Source organism: Protopterus annectens, chromosome 12.part0 (genome assembly GCF_019279795.1).
Source record: "Protopterus annectens isolate FY-2018-M chromosome 12.part0, PAN1.0, whole genome shotgun sequence".
Classification (NCBI taxonomy): Eukaryota; Metazoa; Chordata; order Ceratodontiformes; family Protopteridae; genus Protopterus; species Protopterus annectens.
The window spans coordinates 1,194,453,348-1,194,477,999 of NC_056746.1; the positions used below are offsets into that span (position 1 = coordinate 1,194,453,348).

The 24,652-nt window shown below is 45.3% G+C and overlaps 1 protein-coding gene across 1 annotated transcript in view; it reads left to right on the plus strand.

Moving 5' to 3' along the window:
* The window catches only part of SLC12A5 (solute carrier family 12 member 5), a 1,753,644-nt gene that overhangs the window by 1,392,630 nt on the left and 336,362 nt on the right, over nucleotides 1-24,652 (plus strand). The window contains exon 16 of the mRNA XM_044090243.1: nucleotides 24,542-24,646. Within this exon, the coding sequence (XP_043946178.1) occupies nucleotides 24,542-24,646 (105 nt within the window). The remainder of the gene's footprint in view (nucleotides 1-24,541; nucleotides 24,647-24,652) is intronic.

Below are 24,652 nucleotides of genomic sequence, written 5' to 3' on the forward strand. Positions count from 1 at the left end.
GGTGTCCTGTGCTGAGGCCAACATGGACCCCAAGAGTAATGGAATGCAAAATCACACTACTGGCCAATGTCAGCCTTACCACAGGGTATGTACCCAAAGAGCAGTGTACAACAACAGTGGTCCATCACAACAAAGGTGTTGCCTGAATGGATACTCCAAACTACCACCCCAGGATCCTGACAAGCTTGTTCTGCACAGCTATGGAAAGGATCAGTATGTACCGCAGACAGAAGGGTAATGTGGACCTACTGATACCGGACCCTACACACTGTGGCTGTTGTAACTGCAGAACCGGCCCCTAAACATGTCTGACCCATTTGAAGCAGTCATTAAGGTCATTGATGAGGGCTATGTGGTCCACACAGCGTAGCTGGACCGTGCACATGCTTCTAGACAATACCGTACGTGTTCAGTATGGATATGTTCACCAGCTTAAATATACACCCCTATGTCAGTAGAGGCGTTGCAAAGCAGACCAAGGACAGAACTGACATGGTCAGACATGCATCCATGTCAGACTACAAAGCGGATATGAGTGGCATCCCACAAGGCCTGGTCTTGGCCCCCCCCCCCGTTCTGTATACATGTCCCATAGGTATAGGCCAACATGGAAGGACTGTGACTGAGCATGTATGCAGAGGGGTACAAACAGCCCACCGTATCTGACCCCCAGCTGACACAAGCAACCCACAAAAGGGCCACCTACAAACAGACAATTGTAGCCATAGCCATGTCATCAAGCTAATCGCAGAACTGTGTATAGACAACCACTGTGGATATACAGTAAGTGCCAACAAATTACCACACAGGTGTTAACCCATGAGGCACCTAACATGTAATGTGAGACCTGGGTACAAAAGGTGATAAATAACCTGCACTGGACAAACATGTGTCTGTAGTGTTCGCAGAAACATGTATCATATACCCACCCAAACATGAAGGCTGGCAGATGTAGACAAGGGGAACTCACTCTGGCTCTGCAGCCATCCTCCATCAGCATCACAACTGACTACAATAGCCCCTGTGGGATATACCGCAGCAGACACCTCCAACAACTGTAAAGTCCACAACAGTACCCCACCAGGGGTAGCAAAGAGCCTGAACAGATGCCATGTGTTGCCTGAGTAAACAAACTGCAGACCCACACACTGCCATCCTTCCCGGCTACAGGAAAGCTGTGCCTGATGTATGATGCCATGTCCAACCTGGAATGAATGAACATGTTGCACCTTGTACAATCTGAATGGCAGTGAGTTATGCACATGAGAGACCTGAACCCCAGCACTGACATACATAGGACAAGCTGTACAGAATGATACATAACACAGAAGGCACCCCCACACTTCAGTAAACTCCTGGTACAGGTCAGCCAGAGTGCCACATATCGACACCCCTCAAGAGGCATCCTGATGAGTGTATGGGAGATGGTAGGCTACCCTGGGTATCACTGTTATGTCAGAGGTAGACAGAGGCACAGTATACCAACCATGACATATGTAATGGCAAACTCCAGTTAGAATGTGTGTCGAAGGACAAACACACCCTGTGACTACCATCAGAAATGGCCTACGGAACATCGCTAGTGTTTGCCAATGTCCACCCATGTTGTGGAATACACTAGCAATGTTGGACGAGCCTGGTGTAGGTAGTCCATATCTGAACATATTGCAACATGGTCATATGTGCACAACTGGCCCCTACACAGTCTGTCGTGCTCACTATGAAGATGTCAAGCAGTGATAGGACTAAAGCCCAGGATACTGTCCACTACAGTGAAATACCGAACCAGTACACTATACGGTACTACAGTGTTAGGTCATCATGAAAGTATGTTGAGAACTGTCTGCAAAGTATCCCATGCAATTCCTGCAGGCACAGTATAATCCCTGTTGTGGCAGACATGAAGCAGTTGGCCAGTTAGTACACAACATGACACCCAGCACACAATCATAAACATGTGATAATGTCGAAGGTCACACACACCCAAATATGTGTTGGACTTCAGAGTACAACATATGGAAAGCTCACACTGGGCATGCTCGCACACTTTGATAAATGAGGCATATGTCAGACAGCATGCCATGGAAAGGCTGAACTGGGTATGCTCACACACTTAGGCCATATCTCCGTGTAGCAGTTGGCCACACATCTGGTATTTGTACGTGTCAGTCCAGGAACCAACCACAACACAGAAATCAGCCCAGTGCACACAGTAAATGACCACAGAGACATAAGTGATATAGTGGATCGCCGTCATATGCAAACATCTGCCACAGATACACAAGTTGGTCATAGGAACAGGGAATGCTATGGCAATAAAGACTTGCAAACAGTAGAACAGCACAACAAATATTGTGCATCCGACAATTGAACATATGGGTGTAGAGGTCAATACTAGGCTTCTTGCCCCAGGGAATGGCAGCTCAGCCAGAGTGTGCTTGGCATCTGCATCCCCAGGATAGTAGGCTACCGTGCCACTGTAAAGTAGGTCACAGAAGGCGACATGTGAGGCTAGTGAGCTGTGCCTCTGTCAAGCAGGGGCACCGTGGAGGTCTCAGGGATTGAATGTGCTAAGCCACAGCCATGTTGTCGGTGTGTGCTGTGAGAGGGTTGCTGAGGATCTCTGACAGTAGCTGTCCGTCAATAACAGACTGAGGGGAGCCCTATCTGCATTCTCTGGATGATTCCACTGTCAACACTGTGTTGTAATGAGTATGTGTGAATGAAGTGCCGTGCTGGATCCGTTCACAGATGTCCTCCCTCTGTGCGCTACAGCTCTGCAATGTATTAGGTCGCTCTGTCTGTTGAACGGCGCATATATGGCCGGTGTACAGCTGACAGGTGTCTTGTTGTGGAGCAGTCATGGGTATATGTGGGATAGCATGACCAATGCAAACTGTACACATGCTCATAGGATGCAAGTGTCAAGGATTATGCTGAGTGGCCAGTATAGCACTCCAGCATGGGTCCTCTGAAGTCATCCACCCCAGTCTACACAAGAGTAGAGTCTGCTTGTGCTAAACACAGTTTGTGTGCAGTGACAACCTTGCATGGGGGTGGAGATGAGATATGGATGTCCAGGGAAAGGTGGACATGGGCAGATATCAACAATGGTGGTCTACCTCTGGTGTGGAACAGTGAGTACCCACGTTGCAGATGGACAGGTGCAATATGTATTCACCCATGTGGCTGTGGTGTGTGGTTCTGCCATAGCACATGGACCCTCAAATTGTAGTGGCGGTAGGGTAAAGTGGTAGAGGCCTGAGTAGTTCTCACACACAATATGCCTGTACCTGATGTTAACAACTGGAATGGTGTATGTGAATACCTGCATATCCTGGCACTGTTCCCAGGGAAGCTAAGTGTGTGTCCTGGATGTGGGTGTGGTGTTCTGGACTGGTTGTGTTGTGTGTTACAGGTCCTGTGGTCCCAAAGCATGGTATAGAACATAACCTGCCAGTGCGATGTGCATATCTGACCCTGACGTAGGTGGCTGCAAATGCATATATATGCTATCCCCCACCTGACAGGTAGTACTACATCTACATACCTCTGTGGAAATAAAGATGTCAGCACCCTAGAAATACTACAGGTGCAGAACAGATACCCAGTAATTCGGATAGTGCGCTCTGCTAATGCGTCTCCCTCAAGTGTCATAATATAGTTAGGTAGGGGTTCGAATCCTGCAAATGCTCAGTGTGTGTGTGTGTGTGTGTGTGTGTGTGGGTGAGTGGGGTTTGTGTGTGTGAAAGGCTGTGAGAGGGAAATGTCCCCCTTGGCAACAGGGAGAACACACTACAGGATGCACACTCCCCTTTCTAAACACAGATGATGTCAGCACCCTATAAGTACAGCAGGAGAAGGGAAGCCTCCCAGTAATGCGAATAGCGCGCTCTGCTAATGCATCCATCTCAAGTGTCATAACATAGTTAGGTAGTGGTTTAAATCCTGCAAATGGCAAGTGTGTGTGTTTGGATGAGGGGGGTTATTGTGTGTGTGCAAATATGTATGAGGGAAATGTTCCTTTTGGCAACTGGGAGAACACACTACAGGATGCAGACTCCCCTTTCTAAACACAGATGATGTCAGCACCCTATAAGTACAGTAGGAGAAGGGAAGCCTCCCAGTAATGCGAATAGCGCGCTCTGCTAATGCATCCATCTCACGTGTCATAACATAGTTAGATAGTGGTTTGAATCCTGCAAATGGCAAGTGTGTGTGTTTGGATGAGGGGGGTTATTGTGTGTGTGCAAATATGTATGAGGGAAATGTTCCTTTTGGCAACTGGGAGAACACACTACAGGATGCACACTCCCCTTTCTAAACACAGATGATGTCAGCACCCTATAAGTACAGCAGGAGAAGGGAAGCCTCCCAGTAATGCAAATAGCCCACTCTGCTAATGCATCCGTCTCACGTGTCATAACATAGTTAGGTAGTGGTTTGAATCCTGCAAATGGCAAGTGTGTGTGTTTGGATGAGGGGGGTTATTGTGTGTGTGCAAATATGTATGAGGAAAGTGCCCCTTTTGGCAACTGGAAGAACACACTACAGGATGCACACTCCTCTTTCTAAACACAGATGATGTCAGCACCCTATAAGTACAGCAGGAGAAGGGAAGCCTCCCAGTAATGTGAATAGCGCGCTCTGCTAATGCATCCTTCTCACGTGTCATAACATAGTTAGGTAGTGGTTTGAATCCTGCAAATGACAAGTGTGTGTGTCTGGATGAGGGGGTTATTGTGTGTGTGCAAATATGTATGAGAGAAGTGCCCCTATTGGCAACTGAGAGAACACACTACAGGATGCACACTCCCCTTTCTAAACACAGATGATGTCAGCACCCCATAAGTACAGCAGGAGAAAGGAAGCCTCCCAGTAATGTGAATAGCGCACTCTGCTAATGCGTTTTCCCTCCGTATCGTAATGTAGTTTGGTAGGAGTTTGAAACCTGTAAATATGTGTGTGTGTTTGCATGTGGGGAATTTGTGTGTGTGCATTTCCGTATGAAAAACATGTTAGTTTTGGCAATCAGGAGATCACACTACCTGATGCACATTACCCTTTCAAAATACTGATGTTGTCAGCACCCTATAAGTATAGCCAGAGAAGATGAACTATCTAGTAAACCGAATAGTGCGCTTTGCTAATGCGTCCCTCTCACGTGTCATGACTTAGTTAGGTAGGGGAATGAATCCTGCAAATGGCAAGTGTGCATGTGTGTGGGGCTAGTAGGGTGTGTGTAAATGCAAGTGTGAGGGAACAGATCCTTTTGGCAAATACTACAATACACCAGATGCTGCATACTCCCCAGTAAACACAGGGGATGTCACCACACTATCAGCACAGCCAAACAGGGCTAGTTGGCTAGTAATGCCAATAGTGTGCTCTGCTACTGTGTCTATTACCATTGTCAGAGTACAGATAGGTATGTTTTGGTAACCCACAACTGTCACGTGTGGTTGTGTCACACAGTATGACCTTGTGTGGGTGTTTGTACATAACAATGCATGCCATTGGCTAAACCAGCAATGGCATTGCACACATGATGTATGTGTGTGACACATACACATAAATACCTGTGACCTGCAGTAGTTACCATGTCTGACACATGCTTCGTGTGGATAAATGGTATTAGCAATGTATACCAATATGACTGTGTCTTACTGTGCAGGGTCCGCACGTGGTATGTCCCTATACAGTGTGGGTGTCTATGGTGAAAGACCTACAGCAGGGGATACACATCTGGTCTGGGCCATATAGTGTACATGTAGTCGATGTACAGGTGCTGCATGTTCCCACCTGTTGTGGTAGTGGTAACATGTCATTCCACTGCAATTTGGTGACCACATGCTGTGAACTCTTCAACTAGAGTGTTGTAGCTACAGTAATGCTCACACACAATGTTTGGCTGGATGCAGTACAGCCTTATAAACACAGTTCATGAGACTGTCATATTGCCGGTGTTGTTATGGAGGATAGGTGGTCTTCCTGTGTATGTGAGGGTTGTGTGTGCCAGGCTATGTACCAGATGGCAGTCCGACACACTGTCAGCTGCACATGAGTAGGTCCTGATGGTTTGTGCTGTGCCAACAACCTGGAGGTGTGTGTATCTGTGTTACCCTGGGATACCACCCCCCTATCCATGTGTGTTACATGTGTAGGGGATGACAGGCATGGTATGGGGCATAACCTGTCAGTGATGGGTAACACCTGTGAGCCATGAATCATGAATCTGGTACTGCACAGACATTGCAGTTCACCGTGCTGAGGGCAGTGTCTGGTGCATGCATCTTCCGGTGTACACTGCTGTTGTTGTGTAGCAGCACTGTTAGTGTCCTAACCTGTGTGATACCCATGGAGGTCGCTATGTAAACCATGTACTGCAGCATAAGGCAGTATGTGTGTACCAAGGAGCCTTGCCATTATACATCGGGCCATGGGTGTCACGTGCAAGATGACCCGTGCACATCATTGTGGCTTCCCTAGCATGTAAGCACACGTTGACAGCCAGTGGATACCCTCTGAATGACAGTGGAGACTAAGCATAATGTAGACATACAACAGCCTTCCCACATATAGTGGTAGAATACCTGGTGAGGGTATGTTGGCAACCAACATCAGGCTCATACTGGCCTGTGCCACATGCTGAGAGATCCATTCTATGTTCCCTATCATGTAGTCCAGGGAGGTATGTCTCAGGCAGCCACACTGGCATGGTCAATGAGTGAGTCATATCTGTCCATGCCTCTGACTGACCTGTATGCATGTGTGCTGTGGTGGACCATAGTGCCCCTGAGTCATATCACTGTGACCTTCACCAGATACAGCCTGTTGAGCGGGACCCCAGTGCAGCACACATGACACTTACCTGACACGTCTGTAGCAGGTGTGTTGTGTAGCCCTACAGGCTGTGAGTGTGTGGCATGTGCTCTGTTCCGACGGAACATATGCCTGTGTTCCAGCTGTGGAGGTGTGTGATGCCCAGGCAGGCTGCTAGTCTGAGTCCCCACATATGCCCCAGTGTGTTCAGCATGCTGTCAGTGTGTGTCAATGTCTGACTGGTATTGTCGTCACTGTAATATATTGTATTGATTTATTTATTTATCCTACATTTATTGACTGGGATAGCCCAACTGGATGCATGTCCATTTCCAGGGGAGGCCCATGGAGACAAGCTATGAGGGTAGCAGATAAAGCATTACATAATACTAGCATTACATATTACAAACAGATTATTTACAGAGATTACATAAGTAAGCAAGCCAAACATGTGCCACAGGTTAATGTTAGACCTGAGCACAAGCCAGGATTAAATTAAAATTACACAGTAAAGTGGTTCACAGAAGTTACACATTCGAGTTAGCCAGGCTTGATACATTGACATAGCCAGTTAAGTGACAAATGTTGTTTGAGTCTACTGTTAAATTGACCTAAGGTGGACAGTAGGGTAATATCAGCTGGAAGTGAGTTCCAGGATCTACTTACAGGGTTTGCAAAGAGAGAATCACCAGCTGTGTTATTAAACTTGCTAGTCTGAAGTAGTACTTTGTTAGAGGATCAAAGCGGTCTAGGATTGTTATAGGGGGTGATAATATTTGAAGTGCAGGAGTATTGTCTGGATTATAGAGGATTTTATAGGCCATAATCAGTTGATTATACTGTATTAGGCTGGGTATTGCAAGCCAACCAAGCTGATTTAGATTGATGCAATGATGTGTCCTAAAAGGTGGGCCAGTGGCAAACCTGGCAATGTGGTTGTAGCAAATCGAGTGTTTGTTAAGGACAGTCTTGTTCATATTCGAGAGTAGAGGGGATGCATACAGAAGGGTTGAAACAAGGTGTGAGCGAGCTATGGCACCTTTAGCTGGAGGGGCTAGGAAGGCTTTAATTCTGTAAAGTGACCCTATTTTTCTATTGATGGCTTTGCTAATCTGGTTAACGTGTATGTCACATATGAGATTATTGTCTATGATGACACCTAATAGTTTCGGAGATGGGTCAGGGGAGATTATTGTGCCATCAGTTGATGTTATGGTAACGGTGAAACTGGTAGACCTACGTGTTGGTGACATAACAGCAGTTTAGTTTGATTGGGATTTAGGATCAGACAATGTTCAGAAAGCCAGTTTGCTATTGTATTAAAGGTGGTCTGGGTAGCTGACCATAACTCTACTGGAGATGTGGCTGAGCAGATCAGAGTAGAGTATACAGCATATTGGATACAGCTGACTTTTGGGATGACAGTATAACGGTCATTAATGAAGATGGAGGACAGCAAGGGCCCTAGTATAGAGCCTTGTGGTACTCTGAGGGTGTTAGGTAGAAGGTTAGAGGGTTTGTTCTGCCAGAGGCCAGCCTGCTGTCAACCATGCAGGTAGGATTGACACCATTGGAAGGCTTCAGTATCTAGACAGTCTTTGCAGGGTGTGGAGTACAAGTTGGTGATCAACCATATCGTATGCCTTTGAATTATCCAAAAAGAGGGCTGTGGATTTATAATTATTGTTGCAAGTATGGCTTATGGTGTTAGTAAAGGCTAGGAGGCCTGACGTAGTGCTGTGATGAGGACGTAAGCCATGCTGAGTGTCTGCCATAATGCGAGTTTGGATTAGGTGGTGCATGACTTGTCTATGACGAAAGTTTCCATAATCTCTGCAAGTAGAGAGAGTATAGCTATTGGCCTGTAATTGGAGACTTCAGTAGAGCTGCCTCCTGTGTGAAGTGGGATTACATATGACATTTTCCAGATGGTGGGAAAGTTAGATTCTAACATGGTTCCTTTGATTACCTTTGAGACGGGGTAAGCAATAGCATCATCTGGTTTTGATAGGTACTCGGCAGGGAGTTGATCAGCAGAAAGTGTAGTGGGTTTCACTGTTACAATCAAGGTACTGGGAAGTGAAGTGGCGACTGGTTGGCAGCTGGACGCAAGTAGTTTTCTAGGGGTGCTGCTTTCAGAACCAGGGGAGCTAGGAGGTAGATGACTAGCTAGGGCCTGAAATGTCTCAGTAAAGGACTGGTCAAACCTATCAGGAACATCTTCAGGGGTATTATCAATAGTAGCAGCAGGGATTGGGGTTGACGTTTGTCCTGGACGTAGTATATATGACATGCCACCTGACAGGGTATGGCATTACTGGGTTCAGAGAGACCAGTCCCCAGATTGGCTGTGTGGTGGCATCCCACGCATGTGTTGTACATTCCTGGCCAAGGGTGATGGCTGACTGCATACATGTGGCAGCTGTGACAATGACACATGACTCACATAAACCACGACTGGACCATAGAGGCGATTCACAGGTTACCTTTGCACATGCCACCCTAGTAGTGTGATTGCCATGGTGAGTACCAACACATAGGGCCAATGGGGATCAACATACTGAAGGTGTGTATGTGTGGGTGGACTGCTACTGTTTCATAGCACTGACATATATGACTGCACACGTGGGTACATGCCAGGTAAGATGTGTGCAATGTGTCACAGGCAACGTACATGCGTACAGGACAGACAGTGACGTTCTGTCATGTGTAAAGTTGACATACATATCGCTATGCAGATGTCACTAGCAGTCTACAGAAGCACTGTAACTCTGCATTGCAGGTGTAAGCAGTGTTCCAGGGGACCCCAAGCGAACATGCATGCAAACAAAGCTACAGTAAACAGGGCTGGAAGTAGTGCATTATACAACAAAGAAGGGGTAACAATAACAGTAACTAACAATGCAAATATGTAGGCACTATCAACATGTACCCAGGAATACGCAGCACAGATGCCCATGGTAGAACCGATATTATGTCATACTTATTTGTGATTTGGATTACATTGGTACTGCACACATATCTACATGCGCGAACATCCACATGGCATAGTCATTGTGGGCAACTTGACACCATTACTGCACATGTCCACCATTGCATATCACTACTTGCGTTAGCTTTCCCCCTGTGCTACCCATGTATGCGGCTATCTGTTGACAACCTTGCCACCGGCATGCAATTATGTGCAGCTGTTATACTTTGGTATGTACTATGGGTGCAGATAACAATTCAGGACATTCATACAGTTACTACAGCAGGCATGCTGGGATAAACACACAGTCATAGCAGCACACTGTACTGTTACTAACATGATACTCCTAATACACATCTATGTAGTCACCCTGTGCATCAGCAACGTGTTTACCTGTTCCCGCAATGATGTTGGAGATTGCAGGAGGTGGCACAGTGTCATCATATGCACAGGGTGTGGATTAGGTATGCCTGAGTCAGCCACTGATACCACCAATTGACATGTGTGTGTATGTGTGTTGATGAGGGTCAGCAGTACAGGGTGGGGCAGTGTTGGTGCAGTGTGTGCGTGTATGTGGTTGCCCTAAGTGTTAACATTGCGCATGTGTGTATGCACGCACACAGTTCCACCTCATGGCTGCCATATACAGGGGTTTGTGGACAGCCACAGACTGCACCTGGCAGGATATACAGATCAGTGTCTGTGTGCACGGACACGGTACCTGTGCCTGGCAGGGGTGCTACGGACCGTATCCAGTACAAAGCCGGACTGGGTGCTGTCATCAGAAGCGGGGGTGTGTTGACTGGACACATGTCCCTGTTGGGACTGTCCAGAGCCACATGCACGTGGTCTCCTGGGGCATTCTGATGACAGCACAGACCCAGCATTGCTGGGGCTGCTGCTGGCACTATGGGGGCGTGCGCGAGCCTGTTGTCATCTGCGCCGACTGCCAGCTGCTGCTGCTGCCGGCATACGGCCACGTCGACGCCGCAAACGCCCACCATTGCCCTGGCTCATGGACATCTGGTTGTGGAACTGCTGTAATATGTCCCCACAACGTCTGTCTATGACATCGGTGAAGTTACGGATAGCATCCGCAATGTCACGCATACTGTCTGTCATGGCTGTGCGACATGCTCTGAGCTCCCTCAGACCCTGTCTGGTGTACCTTTCCATACGTGACTGAGCCTGCACGACAGTCCGAAACATAGCTGAGGTTGACAGACCTCTTTGGGCACGTTGGCCAGAGGCAGTACGCCCACGGATGCTCCCACGAGAACCCATGGGCAACTGTCTGTGTGGTACCATCGGAGGACCCTGCCCATGGCTGCTGTGTGGGGATGCATGTGCCACAGGTACCACATTTCCCTGGTCTATGCCCGCTGTATCCTGTCCATCACCTAGGGACAATGGTGACAAAGGATGTACAGGCAGGATGACTGTGCGCAATGATGGAGTTGACAGCTGTGTACTGTCAATTGGCTGACCAATGGCAGACCCTGACACACCTTCCTGTACCATTACACAAATATCATCATTACCAGTAGCCATGGCACAGGATTCAGGTTCCCTGCTGCAGGTCACCAGAGCAGCCCCAGAACCTGTGGGATGAAGACAGGAAACAGTTTACAGTCTCCAGACATTGTTACCAGTGATGCACTTATACACACATGCACACATGCACACATGGACACATGCACACATGCACACATGCACACGTGGACACATGCACACGTGGACACATGCACACATGCACATGTGGACACATGCACACATGGACACATGCACACATGCACACGTGTTCACATGCACACATGCACACATGCACACATGGTCACGTGTACACATGCACACATGCACACGTGGACACAGGCACACATGCACACATGCACACATGCACACATGGACACAGGCACACATGCACAGATGCACACATGGACACAGGCACACCTGCACACATGCACACATGGGCACAGGCACACCTGCACACATGCACACATGCGCACCCTGCAGTATACACACAGAGCACTACTGAGTTACACTACTGTTACTAGCATTATCAGGACTATTATAGGTTATGTTAAACACACTCACCAGCATGGATGGCCTGTCTCGCTGTAACCCTGGAGGGACCTGCAGAAATGATGAGATTAATGTCAGTGGGCACATCTGTGCCATTGATATTGCATATGATACAGTGTACAGAACAGTCAGGTGTACATATGGCATATTACCTGCACGCTCCATGTCGTGCTGCTGTGTGGAACCAGCCTCCATCATAATGCAGGTGTGCTGCTGTTGGTGTTCCGGGGCTGGAGCCACAACACTTAGGAGTAGCCCCTCCAGTCTGGTGAGGGGGGGATGTGTGGCCACCCCACCTCCTGTGGCGACCTGTTGCCTGTGGATATCTGATGCACGCTGCCGGACACTTTGGATTAAATCACTGCAGTGATGTCATACCTGCTCATATGTCCTGTTATGCGTGCCAATATCATTTACCCTATGGACAAGGTCTTGCCACAGTGCGGCCCTCTCCTGCTGGTTCTGACTGGTGCGGGAAAACAGGATGTCATACTCCCGCACCAGGCTCTGGTGGATCTCCTCATCTTCCGCCACAGAGTAGGCGGGGTTACGCTGTCACGCCATCTCCCTGGAAGAGAACACAGACAGGATATCAGCAGACCATGTCAGCAATATATGGCACACATACTATACATGATACTCATGTGTAGTGATATACTACTACTACTCCCATATGTTGCATGTGTGTGTATCATGGTGGATACACAGGTACATGGCCAGATATCAGTGCTCAGCCAACACCTGTGCAACAATACCTGCCACATTCCACACAACATAGTAGCATGCCCCATCGGTCAGCACACACTGACAGGTGCAATGCACAACCTCAATCTGGGGGTTCATCCCAAGGTACTGTATGTGGGACACCGTCCACTACTGTGATGTGGACAGACGTTACTCAGCCTGGATATACATATCCCACCACCACCACCAGCACAGTAGACTACTTTGATATGTATGTGATTAGACAGTTATTCACTTGCTGGGACTGAGATGGCATCCATGCAGCACACTGGGCCAGTGGAAGCCACAAGCCACACTGCTGACCCCTTTGCAAATGCTTACCACGGACATGCCACGGATTGCATGACACTTGCACACACATGTCTAACCCAGACCCTATGCACAAAGGTTAGGCATCCTGTCCGGTGGACCCCAGACAGAGGCAGATTGTATAACAATAGCAGGAGGCTACTGCAGGACAGAGCACATTCACATTAAGGGTAGGCATCTGTGGTCAGCACTGGTACTACGCTACGGTCTGACATAACAACAGCCACGGCCTACTCTGGGAGGGAAATGGACACAAACACTATGGATGACCACAAGGCCTTCTTCAGTTATGTTACACATATGGACCACATGCCTCAGATATGCTCTGTGTTAATCCACACCTACTTAACATTCACCAAACACACGGATATTGGCAACAATCCTGCAGACATGTTCGGTGCACATATCCCCCCTCCTTCTCCCCCACCTTTGAAATATTTATCCCAGCTGGATGTAACATCCCTATCATCTCACATGTCCAGGTGAGGGCCGCCCTCAGCAGAGGAGAACACACAGCATCACTGTGACCTCGTGGTCCCCCTGGATGTGTGCTACCGGCACTCTGAGAGGACATACCACCGCATGTAACACTGATAGTTTATCTTGGCCGTGCTACAGGATATGTACCTGGACAGTGGCATACAACAACAGTGGTCCCACACCACTAAGGGGGCACCTCGACTGACCCTGGGAATTACCACATCATATGCATAACGGGCCTGGTCTGCTAAGCTATGGAATTATGCAGTATGGGATGCATATGCAGTGACATGAGGTACCTGCAGACACTTGTTCCCAGCCAGTGTGCATTTGGGATGGGCTGATCCTGACTTTTGAGCCTGGCTGACATTTCAAAGCAGTCACTACAGCCATTGCTGGGCCAACGCACAGACACATGCTGCCAGGATCCTGGCCTATGACTGATTGACATGTGATGTATGGTCATCTCCTTTTGGTGGAACTACGTACACACAACATATCACATGGACATACCTATGGATACAGACCTATGACACATTTGGAGGGTTCACAGTATGCACACTATTAACCTGCTACTTTGCATTACCTCTGTTTGTCGCGGCTGGTTGCGTTACCACAGCTTCTGCTTGCTGCTGCTGCTACTGTCAGTGCTGACAGCTTCGGGTTACAGAGTCACAGTGTCTGGTTTTTATTTTTTTTTTGCTCTCTCTCTCTCTCTCTCACTTCTCGCTCTCCCTCTGTCTGCTTACAGACAATGCAATGAATGTATTTCATGTGGGGAGTGTTAGCACTGGATGCTTTTGTAGGTATCTGCATAGGTCCATGTGATGGCCTCTGCACCAATTGTAAGCCAGCATTTGCTAATTGCATACAGCCAGTTGTGTACTGATTGCAGTTCTCACTGTGATTTCAGGTCAGTGCTATAAAAGGGTATGTGGGATAGGCGTTGCCCTTTCAGATTGTGAGGGCGGGGACCATGCTGGTATGCTGTGGACAGTGTTCTGTGACTGTAAAGGTTAGTATCTCTCTCATGCTTCAGGCTGTGTTGTATATTCACAATTCTCCATTCCTCTCTCATGTTCCCTGTAGCAAGTGTGTATGCACATTGACTCCTACAACTATATATAGATATATTTATATATATATATATATATATATATATATATATATATATATATATATATATATATGTACATATGCATACATATATCTATGTACTTTAACTGACCTTATTATCTACAAGCTGCCAACTAGCATGGCTGTTTCTGTTCACACACTACTATTATGGAAATCATGTAGTTTTGCAATTTATTTTAAATGACATGATTTGTGTACTACACATCCTATATTCCCTTTACATTCATCCCTACTATTACATGTTATATTTATTTTAGCACAATGTTTTTGTATAAGAGTCATGGCTTAGTGATAGGTCGTACAGACTAGTGTTTCCAAGGTCCTGGGTTCGGGACTGACAGTGGGACTTTATTTTTCTTTTGAACTGAGTACAGGACCTGTCAATCACAGTGACTAAGGCACTTTTAAGCAGTTGTAACCGGGCTACCGCTGGTTTGCACAGAGCTCACGCATGCGCACTGGCGGTTAGCTCCGCGCACACCCGCTTACAACCACTTAACGGTGCTTACTCTGGCGCACTCCCGCGCTATTTTCTTTGAAAGAAAAGAAAATGGGGAGACAGGAAAGTGGTGAAAAAGGGGTCACAAAGAGGGTAAGACAGTAGGGAAACAAGCTTGGGATGTGCAGGAGGGATGTAGGTAAGGCCCATAGCTGCCCATTTCTTCATCAGCAACAGCTGTGCATATGTATGTAATTTGGTGTGACATTTGAAACCTTCCACCCCTGAGAGATGTGTCAGGACAACAATACTACTTGTTGTACAGCCAATTGTAATTGATAGGTTCCATGTCCAGCAGACATGTGTGCGGAATGGGCAGCTATGTATGGGGCGTAATTTTTTTGTGGGTACAGAGTGCCCTTTTTTTTTTTTTTTTTTTTCAGGTGAGAGTGGTATGTCAGGTGAAGGAAGTCGGTACAGCTGGGGAGGTAGGTTGGGTAGGTAAACAGACAAGACAAACAAGACGCATACAGGGGCGGTGTATGACACATGTGGGGGGGTTACACAATTGACGGGGATGGAGGTTTGGATATCCAGAGCCCATGAGCCCACAGATGGTAACAGTGGAACTGATATCCCCACCAATAGGCAGTTGCCACTGTTCCTTCACTGCCCAGGACGGGGCTGTGCTGGGGGCTGTGTAGGCGGGGCAACAGGCATGCCCGTTAGTTGTGCCACCCGTGCCTCGAGCTGGCGTAGGGGCTCAAGGACAGAGTCCCGAATCTCCCTACGCACCACAGTTCGGACGCTACGGAGGGTGAGTGGTGGTTCTCCTCCGGCCAGACTTGCAGAGGGGGGGCGAGCCCCATCCCCTGCAGCGCTTCCACCCACAGGTGGCACAGGGCCACCGGAGGAGGGTCCGGACTCGGCACTAGTGCCAGGTGCACTCGCCAGCTGAGGTGGGAGAGGTGGGTCCGCTGGAACCTGCCTTCCCTGTCGTCCTATGTTTTGCATTATGTCATGACAGTTTGGGTTAGTGACATATAATACCATTCACAATTAGTTGTAACAGCATGCATTAGTATTCCCATTAACCAAACACCCAGATATTCACACCATTGAACAGCGTGCATAACACATGCATTATTTGAACAGAAATACACAGTCCAACAACATGCATGGTTAATTGATGGCAACAGGCCATCAGGTGCGGATGTATGAACAGGGCAGATGCATCAACAGACATGCAGATATATATGACCCAACAGGACAAACATCCAGGGGTGTTAATTGTGATTGCACATACCATTTTCACGTGGAATGGGTTATATGTAGTTATAGGGTGGGGTAAAGACAGTAATATTAACACCATTCACAATTAGTTGTAACAGCATGCATTAGTATTCCCATTAACCAAACACCCAGATATTCACACCATTGAACAGCGTGCATAACACATGCATTATTTGAACAGAAATACACAGTCCAACAACATGCAGGGTTAATTGATGGCAACAGGCCATCAGGTGCGGATGTATGAACAGGGCAGATGCATCAACAGACATGCAGATATATATGACCCAACAGGACAAACGTCCAGGGGTGTTAATTGTGATTGCACATACCATTTTCACGTGGAATGGGTTAAATGTGGTTATAGGGTGGGGTAAAGACAGTAATATTAACACCTTCGAATAACAATACATATGCTGTACATTTCTAATAGCTACAATTATATACACACTACTGTTCTAACTACAGTTTCCTATATGATAACTATTTCACCTTGGTGATAGGACTGTTACTGCAACATCAATATACATTTTAGTGTTCTTCATATACATTCATATCTAGCTTTGTTCAGCTACATCATCTTGCTACATTTGCTTTATATAGCTGTAGACAAGTGTGGATGTTTGGTATATCAGACAATCATCCTATCTGCGTATTTCAGACTGAGAGCAACATATCCAGATTTTGGGATGCACATTCCACATGCAGCAACACTTTGAACAGATTAAGCTGTTTGGTTTTGAATCTCACATGCATTTCATTCTGTCTTGACTGCAGTATACTTTATTCAGGGGTTATTACTACTGTATTGCTGGATTCATGACACTTTCTCACACTCTCTCACTTGCTTTCATTTTACTATTCAGGATGTTACTTCTAGGCTTTATTGACATGTTTTAACAGTAGTTATTACAATCCTTTCCAGCAGTCTCACTTCTGTCATGTTTCAGTATTTCCACAGGGATATATTTCACACATGTGCTTTCATCATCTTCTGCAGCTATACTTTTCAGCCTGCTGCAGGTTGTGTACTATTTTCTTACAGGCAGGGCATTTTTATTTCAGAATACATGTCGGACAGTTTCATGTTTAGGTTAAACTTACAGGCTGAAAACTCTTGTAATCAAGCAATACTTGCATACACTTTCACACTGTTACTTGCAGATTTTATTCCTTACTGACTACACTGCACTCTTTTGCTGACTGTCATACTTTTATATTTCTTTACAGTTACTGGTAGTGGATTACTGACCTGCCTGGTGGCGCAACCGCACCAGCCTATCACCATAGGCTCTGCGGTTCGCAGAACGGACACCTGCAGCTGTAATATAAATGAAGTAATATTGGAATACACATCTCCATAATATCAGCTAGTTTAATTTTTACATACATAATTAAATGTTACTTACTCAGTAGTGGGCGTTGGGTGTTTGCCGGGCCTCCTGGATCCAAAGGTTCAGTTGGTCCTGCTTGCGTCTCTTCAGGTCCGCATGGTGGTGACGGACCTGCTCACCAGTCCTTGGAATCCCTGTGGCACTGGTGAGATCATGAGCCAACCGGTCCCACGCCTCAGCCCTGTATGCTCCCCAGAGGACCTGGCCCTGCATGAGTTGGGCCTCATGATTATGGACTAGGAGCCAGGCCATGTACCTGGACTCCTCAACACCCCACCTCTGTGCTCGAAAGCGACTACCCTCTCCTACTCCTGTCATTCTGCCTGCAGGTCTGTTCTACAATCGTTTATGCTGTGTATTCCCGCCTATGGGGCTTATATAGTCTGTTTTTCCCACACATATCTGTGATTGGCCATTTTGGAATTGTATCAACTTCAGTAAACCTGCATTGTCATGCTCTAGTTTGTATTCATTCCTATATATTAGCTATTATTGCATTTACAGGTACTGCTGTCGTGGCTTAGTGGTTCTGTACCTTGACTATGGTGTATAGTATCCTGGGTTCGAACCTGGCCACTGCTTTTTATTTTTCATGACTGTCTAGACATGCTGAGGGGTGTGTCTGTGTAAAGGCAGTTTTGATACGGCTTGCTGAACGTTGTCCATCGGTTAGCTCGTTTGCGCATGGCGCAGCTCCGCGCAAACGGGGTACGCTGCTTTATGCCTCATTTGGCTATCGGCATGCATATTCCGCTCAGCTCAGTTAAGGGCACATAGATTTAGCATGTTAGACCACTGCTCAGCTACGGGCACTCATTTTGCACCAGTTAAACCACTGCTCATCTACGGGCAGATGCACTCACTCTGTTAAACTGTAGCTCAGCTATGAGCACATCTGGCAATTTTTATTCTTTTGTTACCTCACATGTCTTCAATATAAATGGGCTATTTCATTACATTTTACATAACTTGTGATTTTATGTGTACATATTTGTCAGGGACTTGTTTCCTGCTTATTTTGCAAAAAAAAAATTGGTGTTGTGGGGGCTCGAACCATGAATGCCTGCTCTTCAGCCAACATCTCTACCGCTACGCTATTGCTTCCTGGCTTATTTTGCATATTTAGTTCTTATATGCTTTCCCACTGACTGCTAACTGTAGCTGCGCTATGGGCACGCCCGCGCAAATGAGCGCACTCACGGTTAAACATTTTTACAATTTAAAAAAAAATATGAAACATGTTTATTTATATGTTTTCTGTTCATAGTCTGTGGGGGCATGTGTTGTGTTGTGTTCTGTTTATTCACATTTCCGTGGACTCTGTCGTGGGTGTTTCCTTTGGGTACTTTTCCTCTTCTGGGGGCATGTCCGCTTACAGGGCTCGGCCTACGGACACGCCCCCTACTGTCTTACACGGACCGTGTTGGCCTTCAGTGTGATTCAGCATGCTCTCATTAATATGCAGAGCATGCTGACATCACTCCGTTTAACTGCAGCCTCCGTGTATGAGTTATAACTCTTACACGGAGGCTTCGTGGATCCTGCCCAAAGTATTACTCTGAAGAACAAATAGCTTTAAAAGCCTTTAGACACTTAGTTCTGCCACATTTTTTGTTTATAAGTTTGCTAGAGTGAAGTTCTAACAGCTTTTAAAATTTATTTATCTCTTGTCTCTATTGTTTGTCACATGGAAATGTCCCTAGCTCAAGACTTGATTATAACAATTGTTAAGGGTGCGCAACATCTCATGCTAGGAAAGCAGTTAAAATGTTTATCTTTTTTCACTGATACTGGAGTGTTACCTCTGTGCTCCCTGCACTACATACATATTTGGATACATTGCTTCAACGTTTATATTATTTAAAGCAGTTTTAATTTGGTTGAAAGCATTGACTTTTAAGTATAAATTAGTTGTCAATAAAAAAAATATCTCAGAAATATTCTATTAAGAATCTGAAGATAAAATGTATTAAAAGGAGAATCATGCTGCATTCATTCTTTTGTCAAACTCCCCAATAAATGTAATGCTTGTAAATACAATTGCACAATATTTCTGGCACATCACTTTGTTTTCTTGACCACATGAATGGAATGTGATATTTTCTAGTTTTTAAAATGTGGTCTGAATGCTGGCAGCTTAGTTACTAAAGTACTACTGGGGAACATCACCTCTAAAATTTTACTGAAACAAACATGTATTTCCTGCCTGGGAGACATATAAGGAACTCAAGAGCCCTCTGAATTACAACATTTACGCAGGGAAATGTAAGTACTACACTGCAAAACACAGGGGACATTCAGTAGCTATATCATAATCGGATAGCATTGCACAGGGAGAGATACCTTCCTGAACTGATAATGAGATTTCTCCTCTGAAACCTGGGTTTGATTCCATCTTGCTCTTACAAACTTGGTGACAAAGGAAGATCTTATCTAAACCAAAGCTTCCAGAACACGCCTGAAAAGAGGAAGTTGTGTTTAGATAGTCCTGCATAATTAAAAAATAAAATAAAAAAAATAATAATTACATAAGGACTGGACTGCCAATATAAAAGCAAAGAAATGTGACATTTTAAATTCTAGATATAAAACTCAAAATGCACTTCTAACTTGCACACCATTTTTATGCAGAGACTACCAGCCTTTTATGTGTTTGGAGGCTGGCAATATGATTAAAGTGTTTACCTCACAGACACAAGGCAGAAGATTTGATTCTCACACTTGAAGGTAATTTGGTTATGCTATGCAATGGTCTGCAAGGGCAGCCAGCCTGTGGCTTCCCTATGAGCCTATGTACATAACAGGGTTAATAACAGTCTCAAGGAATATTGCATATTCTGTTCTTGACTTACCTTAGGACAACTTAAGGCCCGGATATTAGAATAACTTTATTGTGACCCATATTGTAACTAAAAAACAGTAAGTGGGGTCAAGGGCCAAGTTAAGCTATATGCAGTGGAATTATAGAGGTAATTCTCTAAAGATGCTAGGCTATAAATTTTAACACAGTTTTCTCTTGTAATAAACATTATCTTGTCATTAGCTGTGCAATTTTGTATATTCATATACAAATGCAATTCATATCTAAATGCAGTCTGTTTTATACTTTGTACATATTGTACATGGTATGCAGTCTTACACTATACAGATTTATGTTTTATGTATTGTTACTGCTCAATATCTGAGTTGTTTGACTTCTGCTACATACCTACAATCAACTGCATTACTAGCTGAGTTAAGTACAAACTTGCAGTGTTACAGATTGTACTGCATTTTATTTTTTGTCTATTTAATTGTTTCATTGAATACTGTAGTCTGTGTCTCTCTCTGTAGTTATTTATTTTCTATTTAATTGTTTCATAGAATACTGTGGTCTCTCTCTATCTCTGCAGTTAGTGGGGGCTATTGTGTTTCACTGCATTGATATTCGGTGTTAAACTCTTAGCCTAGAGGGTTTCTCTGTATTTGTAAGTGTTAGTCACATATCTTTGAATTTATTACTGTTCAATATCCAAGTTGTTTTGCTTCTGCTACATACCTACAATCAACTGCATTACTAGCTGAGTTAAGTACAAACTTGCAGTGTTAAAGATTGTACTACATTTTATTTTTTTGTCTATTTAATTGTTTCATTGAATATTGTGGTCTGTGTCTCTCTGTAGTTATTTAGCTTTCTATTTCATTGTTTCATAGAATACTGTGGTCTCTCTCTCTCTCTCTGTCTCTGCAGTTAGTTTCCCACCCACCCTCCCTGTTCTTGTTCTGGTTCTGGCATTAATCTTGGTGGCTTTGGAATTGCCCGCCCCTCCTGTAAATTTGTGTTTGAACACTCCTCCTGGGTCTATCAAATGAGATAGACTCACTCAACCAAGTACAGTGAGATCATACTTTGACTTCGGACACTCCTACAAGTCCCATCTGTTCAGCTCTGTCCCAGCTCTATTCCAGTCTAGTGTCACTAGCTCATTCTATCTAATACAGAGAAAACATTTGTGAAGGGCAAGCCACTTAATCATTAATTTTGAATTATCTTTTGTTTCTCCTTTCTCCCTTCCCACTTTCCAAAAAAAAATTCTAAGCTTGTTTCCTGCCTTTCTTGTAACTAGTCTAGTCCAGATACAGATTTGCTATAACCAGGACTATTTGTAGGCTTCTGAGCCCCCAAAGCCTTTCTGTGTTGGAGGGAAGCCTTCTAGCTTATCAGTGGGAGTGGTAAGCACTAGGTAGCCTATCTACCACAAGAGTGGTTTCTGGCCCAGAAATTGTAGTTTATTGGCCGTGTGGCAATTTTTCCATCTCTTTCAACTTTCTGGTTTAAAAGCCTGCATTTACACTTGTTTCCCATCTTTCCTGTAACTAGTCTAGTCCAGATACAGATTTGCTGTATCCAGGACTGTTTGTAAGCTTCCGAGCTCCCCCCAAGCCTTTCTGTGTTGGAGGGAAGCCTTCTAGCTTATCAGTGGGAGTAGTAAGCACTAGGTAGACTATCTACCACAAGAGTGGTTTCTGGCCCAGAAATTGTAGTTTATTGGCCGTTTGGGCAGTTTTTCCATCTCTATCAACCTTCTGGTTTAAAAGCCCACATTTGCCTTTGTTTCCCACCTTTCCTGTAACTAGTCTAGTCCAGATACAGATTTGCTGTATCCAGGACTGCTTGTAAGCTTCTGATCCCCAAATCCTTTCTGTGTTGGAGGGAAGCCTTTTAGTTTATCAGTGGGAGTGGTAAGTACTAGGTAGCCTATCTACCACAACAGTGGTTTCTGGCCCAGAAATTGTAGTTTATTGGCCATTTGGGCAGTTTTTCCATCTCTTTCAACTTTCTGGTTTAAAAGCCCACGTTTGCCCTTGTTTTTCACCTTCCCTGTAACTAGTCTCATCCAGATACAGATTTGCTGTATCCAGGACTGCTTGTAAGTTTCTGAGCCCCCCCAAGCCTTTCTGTGTTGGAGGGAAGCCTTCTAGCTTATCAGTGGGAGTGGTAAGCACTGGGTAGCCTATCTATGTGTTTTACATGAACTTCAGAACGAACTGGCTCCCACCTAAGCACCATGTGCAATCATAGTCTCACATCAGGCTTTGTGCCCACTGAATGGTGCACATCAACAGTTATCCCACTCCACAAAGGGGGAGCCACCACTGATCTTGGGAACTATCGCCCTATTAGCCTGATGAGCCTGGTCTGCAAGGCCATGGAACGTGTCATCATGGAACTCATAAACAAAGACATTGGTAACCTCCAAACTATGGAACCCACCCATTTCGGGTTTATGAAAGACAGATCATGGCTTCTGAACCTGATCGACTTCTTTGAGGCTGTCACCAAATCCATAGACGAGGGTAAGGTAGTTCACACAGCCTATCTTGACCCCAGCAAGGCTTTCGACACCATCCCCCATTCTGGAATTATAGCTAAACTCACTAAACTAGGTATAAATCCCTATGTCACAAGATGGGTTGCCAACTGACTCATTGACAGAACCCACACTGTAAAAGTTGCAGACTCCAAATCTGACTTCAAACCAATGACAAGTGGAGTACCACAGGGTTCAGTCCTGGGACCTCTCCTGTTTGGTATTTACTTCTCTGAAGTACAGGCTAACATAAAAGGCCTCTGGCTAATGACGTTCACAGATGACTGCAAACTAGGAGCCATAGTTGAGTCCCCAAATGATGTGGACATCCTACAGAAGGGCCTCACTGAGACAGATGCCTGGTGTCAGAGACTTGGCCTCAAGCTCAATGCCAAAAAGTGCATTGTCATCTCCTTTGGTAAAAACTCTGTACCCATGAACTACCAAATCAACGGGAGTCAACTTAATGCTGAATGTGTGATGAGACCTTGGGACCCAGGTGGACAGTAGTCTCTCTTTTGATAATCACATCGCCACAGTAGTCAGGAAATCCTTCTATGTGACACACCTAATCACAAAAGGGTTCTCATCCAGGAAAAAAGAGGTCATTGTTCCCTTCTACTCTGCACTCATTAGACCCATTATAGAGTACAACGCCCCTTTTGGAATGTACCTCACAAGACATCTGCAGCAGCTGGAAAGGCCATGGAAGTACCTCACAAAGAGGATTACTGGCCTCAAACAGATGCCCTACACTGACCGTCTCAAAAAACTCCAGCTTTACTCTGTAGCATACCGCCTACTCCGAGGAGCTCTCTGCCCTAACAATATAAAGCTATGTTAAACCTAGAGCTGTTGGACGTGCTACACCTAAAGAAATCCCAATCCTTCCATGTTACACCCTCTAGGGACCTAAACCTTGTCACCACAATAAACAGGACATGCTGGAGGGATAGATTCCTGTCCCAGAGACTTCCTATACTCTGGAACAAGCTACCCATCTATGTCAAGCAAAGTTCTTCATAAGAACTCTTCAAGAAAAATATTGATGAGTGGATGGGAAATAGGAAATACACCCTGGGGATCACTTCTGTGGCTCTGCTTGACAGGGGCACAGGAAATTAACTTTCTTGGGTGGCGTAAGCCAGGGAACCTTGTTGGCTAGGCTTACTTAGGCCCTTGGGCTGATAGCTTAGTTCCTATCTATGAACCTATGTTATTTACTTTACATTTTGTGTATCCATTCAAATTGTAATCACAAAATACAAATTAATTATTACATTACTGAATTTGCCTTACAAACCACTTTATGCAACTTATCTTAATTAGATTGTTCTCTGAGCCAAGATTGTGGCTAAAAGAGTCAGTGTACCAGTCAGTGTACCAGCCAACTTCCCTGGTAAACAAATAATAAAATAAATTATGTTTTCTTGTAATATAATATGTACATATATGTTTTTAAGTATGTTTTATAACTTTAATTGCAAGTTGGTCTGACTTTTTGTTTTTCATCCAAAAGGGCAGAAAAAGAGTGGGGAGATGGAATTCGAGGTTTGTCACTCAGTGCAGCTCGGTTTGCATTGCTTCGTTTGGAAGAAGGTCCTCCCCATACTAAAAACTGGAGGTGAGT